The sequence below is a fragment of the Fukomys damarensis genome, unplaced genomic scaffold (genome assembly GCF_012274545.1).
Source record: "Fukomys damarensis isolate Sample0158 unplaced genomic scaffold, DMR_v1.0_HiC HiC_scaffold_1, whole genome shotgun sequence".
Classification (NCBI taxonomy): domain Eukaryota; kingdom Metazoa; phylum Chordata; class Mammalia; order Rodentia; family Bathyergidae; genus Fukomys; species Fukomys damarensis.
Window position 1 is genome coordinate 49,535,621 of NW_022900913.1, and position 6,652 is coordinate 49,542,272.

Sequence of the window (6,652 nt, forward strand, 5' to 3'; positions counted from 1 at the left end):
GAGAGAGAGAGAGAGAGAGAGAGAGAGAAAGAAAGAAAGAAAGAAAGAAAGAAAGAAAGAAAGAAAGAAAGAAAGAAAGAAAGAAGGAAGGAAGGAAGGAAGGAAGGAAGGAAGGAAGGAAGAAAGAAAGAAAGAAAGAAAGAAAGAAAGAAAGAAAGAAAGAAAGAAAGAAAGAAAGAAAGAAAGAAAGAAAGAAAGAAAATAAATAAATACCTGGTCAACAAGTACCGTCCACCTACAAGTTTCTCTGCACTGAATCATGGAGATTAAAAGATGAGTGATGGGCTGGGGTGAAGCTCAGCAGTAAAGCATTTTACAAGTAAACATGAATTCTTAGTTTCAATCCCCAGCACCACAAAAAGAAAGGAAATTGGGGTACTCATAATGTCTATCCTGCCTGCCTCATCCAGTTAGTGTGGAGACAGCAGTGGAAAGCTTTTGGTAAAGTGTCCATGGATACTCTGTTGTCTCCTCTTTGTAAGCAATTTCAAAATGTGATAGCCATGTTGTGGCATCTGTGTGTTCTCCCTATTAGTTCACTTCTGAGAGTAGGACCTGAGTCTTATTTGGCTTTGTGTCATCGGTATCTAGCATTAGCCTCATACATAAAAAACCCTTAAACATTTGTTGATGAATAATTGAGTCTATTTCATTGCCTTATACTCAAATCACATGTAAGAAATGGATAATACACTTGAGATTATTCCATTCATATAACAGACTCAATGGCCACTTAAGCTTCTTCAAGTTTGAGTGGTTTGTCATTGAAAATAAGCTATTCTTTATCTCTGAGGGGGCAAGAACGAATGTAATGGAATCACCAATCTAAATATGTAAGGTTCTTAAAGTTTAGTTCTGTGGTCCTTATTTTGCAGTACCTCTGGAGGTAGAAGCCAGGCATTAAGGCTACACAGGTGATTTTAATATACAGCCCCTATTTGACACAAGGGTTCTCGAACTACACTTTGAGAAACATTGCTTTAAAGAAAAAAAAAAACCTCTCACTCCAGTTCTACTTAGGTGCCATAGAATATGGAAAAACGTAAGGCATTCTCCCACTGCAGTCTATCAGTGAATAAAAACTTGAAATTACTGATATGAGTGCAGTCCAAAAGCAACTTTTGGCATGCTCAGAACTGTGGGAGGTCATGAGAAGGTGGACTTGAGAATTTCTGCAGTCTTACTAGATGTTTTAAGGAGTTTATTATTAAAATAAAAGATAGCTCCTGCCCACCAAAGGAGGTCAAGTGTTAGGTTAGCAAACCTGCCAGTACCAGCTGGCAGCCTTGGTCAATACAAAGGGCCTTAAGGCTTCATTCCCACCACAATTGGTAATGTAACTGTGGACAAACCTCAAACTATCTCAAACAGCTCACAGCCTGTTCACAATTCAGTACATAGGCAATTACAAAATGGTGAGAATTAATGAAGAAACAAAATAAGGTTGATGAGATAGGAAGCAACCAGTTGTTAGAAAGTTTTAACAGTCAGGCTGAAGTACTTCTGATCCATTCGCCAGTCACTCCGTATCCAAGGCACACTACTGAAAGAAACATGTAAGAAAGAGTATTTTAGAACCTTTGGAAAAATTGGAGGAGGGAGAAATATTACAGCTATAGAACAATTAGGACACCTAAAACAATCTAAAATAAAGATCATAAATATTTCAAAAACCATTTCTTAAGGTAAATTGGAAATGGGAAGGGATGGTTTATAGAATTCCCAAGAACAACAGAGCTCTTCACATTATATACGCACAAGTGACGTAAGTGCATTTCGATCAGAAATGAACTACTAATATTGGATCTCTGAGTCCTCTCATACATTCCCTAATTACTATCATATTTGGTACTAATTATTATCATTGATATTGATTACTATCATATTTTAATCTATTTCACAATTGTGTGAGATCTTTAAAAATGGGGTGTCAGGTTACTGAAAAATCATTTGTTCATTTTACTTCTGCTTATAATTTTGCACAGCCCCATACCACTCTTCCCCAAATATGCTATATAACACAACCTCTTTGTAAATAGTTAAGTCTCCTATTTTTGTAACACATAAAGTTGATGTTCTTAAAGAATTTGAACCTATGTTAAATTTTCTATTAATCAGAACTAATTTTTGTCTTTGCCTTCAAGTGAGCAAGTTCTTTAAGTTTCATATGTAAATGATTCGTATGCAATTAATTCCAAAAGAATTCACTACTCTTACTGGGCCAATTCTATGACCAGCCACAGTGGATAAGTACTGAGTTACGGAGACACACAAGACTCCAAACTACCAGACCCTTCTCAGTCAAGCTGTGTTCTCCATCTGCACGCCAGTCCTCACAGGAGACTGTGAAGTGCGGGCGAGCTTTCAATTCATGAGCCTCTGATTTATGGAGGCACATAGGTCAGGAGTTTATTATGTTGAAAATCATAATAACTGTTTTGTTTTCCTTTTAAAAATGAAGTGACCAAAGCATGTTGAAAGATAAATGGGCGAAGCATTTTGATTATGGTTTTATTTCTATCAAACGTTAAATAATATTGCCGAGTTACCAGCTATGCTAAGTATTATGATATTAAATCTGAAGTAGTTTGTAAACTGATAGCCCCTTCTTTCCTCTGGGCTTACGTTTGTTATTAATCAAAATGTTGGACTTGTTTAGTGCAGTGGTGTATGAAACAAACAGTTGAAACAGACAGCTCCTTTAATTTACAGCATTCTGTTTTTTCAAATTTGTGAGAAAATCTGTTTCTTCTTGTAGACTTTATGCTGTTGTTCACGTGTCTAGATTTCATTTCTTATACCAGAGCCAACTAAATCTAATAGTTGCAAGACTCTTTCGTGGCATAAAAATCAAGAAGGTGCCTTTTTATGTTATTAATTAACAAAGTCTGGTAAAGTCATTTTTGAAACATGAATAATTTCTACTAGAAATAGATATTATCCCAAAAAAGTCTGTATTTTTGAGCAGAGAATGGGACCATTTTTAAAACAGAAGGCTTGTATATGTGGAAAGGTATTAATAAATTAACTAGGATAGGGGAGTTTTTAAAATAATGTAGGCATATTAAATAAAATTGTTTTAAAGGGCCAGCTGGTGATTCCATCTACTTCTTGGTGTTGGCTTAAGCATCAACACAACTTCTCAGCACTTAGAAGGCTGCTAAGAACTTACTGAAGTGCAGTATAGGACTCTAAGCTTCCTTGATGTGTGATAATGAACATTTGATGGACGAACTTGCCACACTTCTAAATTTGTTTCCCCTTAGTGATGATACTCTTAAAATTTCTAGAGTGTACTTTGTGGGGAACAGAGTTTATGTTGTAAAAAGTATTTTTAAAAAGAACATTTCTCATTGTTAGAAACAAAAAAATGCTAATTTTTTACTTAAGTAGTGAGTAGCTATGCTCTTAGGCATATCCTATCCAAGCAAAGTAGATTGCAAATTTTATGTTGTTTTGGTGGTCAGGAATTCTTTGAAGGTTGACAGGAGCCCCAGAAGCACCATTGTTCAAAAGAGACTATTGCTGGTTGGTTGGTTTTCAGAAGCACTTCACCCAAGTGAGTTTGCCACTGGTCAACATTCAAAGATATGAGACTATTCCTGGTAGTCGGCTTTCCAAGTTGTATGTGCTGAAGCAAATGGTAACTGATCTTTTATACCTCCATAAATCGTCATTAATTGGTTATGCCCAGTTTGATTGTCTAATTGGTTCTAGTTGTTACTTGTTAGTGCAGCTATAGAATGATACCCCTTTGCTGGGACTTGGAAATTGCAAGTAGTTGAAAGATTGTTTTATTCTCAGAAGCTAATACTGAAACGCTGTAGGAAATTGAAAACAAAAGAAAATCAGACACTGAGGATCCCATGTAAATACACAATGACTATAGGTGCATTTCCTAAATAAGGATGTTTAGTAAAGCATTGGGAATATAAAAAATCATCAGATTGCACATGTAAAAGTAGTGAAATTGGTTATAAAATTTGATACAATAATGTATTACTGTAAAATAATTATAAAGTATAAAAATGTGAATGTGATTTACCCCATTTTTAAATTAAAGTAGATTCTGGGTCATCTATGTATCACTCAAACTTACTGCTCTCCAGTAAGCTTTCTCAAGTGGAGAAGAAGGTGGGAGGGGCACATAGCTTCAGCTCATTAGCCCTGATGAAGAGCAGCTAATGAATCTTTAGAAAGGACAGTGTCACTTTTGTAACATTTTATTTCCTTACCCCAAACTTTTTAATATTCTTCAAAAGCTAGATATAGCTACAGGAATTTATTACACAAATAATATAACTCCTCATTTGCGTTACTACAGGGAAAAAAAAGAGTAGGAGAGTCTCTGCTAGTGCCTCCTCTACCCAAATCTCTGCTTATGTGGGGCAAAAGAAGTTGATGTCATACTTGAGCTTCATCTGTGAGTTATAATGGGCATATACAGAGTGAGAGTCCTATAGACAGTGTAGTGCTATCTGTTGTGATAAAGGATAGTGAATATAGGATACATCTTTTTAAAATTTTTTTTTCATTTAAATAACAACACTAACTAGTGTTGTGGAGTAACTAGTAGGAAAAGCCTTAACACATTTTGTTTTGTATAAAACTGAACTTTTCTCTTTCCAAATTCAGACTACCCTTGAATCTGTTTTTTACTTCCTTGTTTATTCCTGACACCTCCTACTAGGGGCATAGCTAATCACTTACATATTTCTCTGCTGCTAAGGATAGCCAGCTTTTATAACCACTTAGGAGTCAAGCACATGTTGATACCTTAAGACCAGTCAGCATTTGCTGAAGTAGGAAAGCAAGATGGTTAGATTTGTTGTAATCAACAGTAGGAGGAGAAAATTAGTCCATGGAGTTATGCCAAAAGTTTAACTTCCTTTTGCATGAAAAAATATGTATTTTTAATTTAGCAGCTCCCCCAAAAAGGGAACCATAATACCCTTTGCACATCACTTTTAAATCTTCTTAATTTATTCCTTACTGTTGACCCATGAAAGTACTGGAAATCAAACCTAAAAAAGAAAAATCAGATAGGATGGGTGTATTGTCTGGTGTCTTGTTCTGCAATCTGGCTTGCTCTGGTTAAATGAGTGTGCTTTTCAAAGGAAGCCAGTTGAAAGTGTTCTGTTTGTATGATTGGAGGAATACTTCTGGATAGAACTCAACCTCCCACCAGGGGAGGAACTTCAAGTGAAGACTGAGGCAGAGAGACTCACTGCTGGAAATACAAACCAGCAGAACAAACTCCAGGCATGTTTTTCAAATTTAAGTGTTTTCTGAGAACTTGCTCTCCATGTGGTATAAGCACCAGTAAACAATCACCCTGTGGTAGTGTTTTGTACCCTTTTGGCTAATTATGCCAATGATAAGTGAAGTATAGAATTTCTGCCTCAGTTCTCATACCAAAATCACTGAACTATCTTTCTCCCTCTTTAGGATGTCACATGTACTTCAGTTTGAAGATAAGAGCAGAAAAGTGAAAGATGCAAGCATGCAGGACTCAGACACATTTGAAATCTATGATCCTCGGAATCCAGTGAATAAAAGAAGAAGAGAAGAAAGCAAAAAGCTGATGAGAGAGAAAAAAGAAAGGAGATAAAAATGGTAGTAATGGTAACAGATCATCCTCGAAATGTACCTGCAGTAAATGGCCTTGTAACAGCCAGTGTTCCAGCAGCGTCACTTACGGGTATGAAAAGCATTTTTGAACCTGTTGTCTTGTTTGTAAATTGTGGAATGATATGAACAAATGCTTTTGGATACTGGTACCTGATTTTATCCTAATTAACCTTTTATATTGCTAAATTTGAAATAAAATCCGTTTCCTTCTAGTTTACACATTAACCATTTGCAGACCGTTCAAGCATGTCTATGCTCTTTTTCTGTGAAATATGTGAAGGCTTCTTTTCCAAGACTTTTTATAAGAAGTTCTTGCAAAAAAATATATATATTTGAGGGAAACTTCCCTGGCACTAACTTTAGAATATAATAAAAAAAGTAAAATAAAAATATAATAAAAGAATATAAATTTTGATTTTTTTGTTTTCCATATAAATATCTAAAATTAGTCAAACCAGTAACACTCCACAGCCTCACGCTTTGAACTGTGAGGAACCCTCAAGTGAACTTCAGTAGATTCTGCCTAGGCAGTGTAATGCTCTACCTACCGTCAGCTGAGCTCACCACACAGTGCAGCTTGAAGCCAGGCCACCTGCCTGCTCCTCTGGCCTTCTCAGCACAGCCAGAGCAGGCACACAGGATCCCTTGCTGGTACCTGAACTCATTTAGAATTTAACCTTTGATGACAATCATTCACCGTGGGTGGTTATATTATCTATATTTAGTCAATTTTTTTATAGAATATGAATGCTAGAATTGTTCCACAGGCTAATTTCAGTCACCTAATAAAACTTCACCAGCACATCTTTTTAGATCAGATTTCTCTTTAACATATAATGTAAAAAGAGAAAGAAAGGGAAAGGAAAAGAGGGAGGGAGGAAAATGCCATCCAGTAGGCTCTCTCTAAAGCAGTGACTCTCAAAAAGTAATCCCAGGTACAACACTACTCATCAGTGGCACTTGAGGACATGTTAGAAGTGCAGATTCTTGCCCTACTACCCGCCACTCCCATCCTTCTTCC

The 6,652-nt window shown here is 36.2% G+C and overlaps 1 protein-coding gene across 1 annotated transcript in view; it reads left to right on the forward strand.

Moving 5' to 3' along the window:
• The window catches only part of Cwc27 (CWC27 spliceosome associated cyclophilin), a 179,321-nt gene extending 173,317 nt beyond the window's left edge, over positions 1-6,004 (forward strand). The window contains exon 14 of the mRNA XM_010637238.3: positions 5,449-6,004. Within this exon, the coding sequence (XP_010635540.1) occupies positions 5,449-5,611 (163 nt within the window). The 3' untranslated portion in view covers positions 5,612-6,004. The remainder of the gene's footprint in view (positions 1-5,448) is intronic.
• Positions 6,005-6,652: the final 648 nt, after the last annotated feature.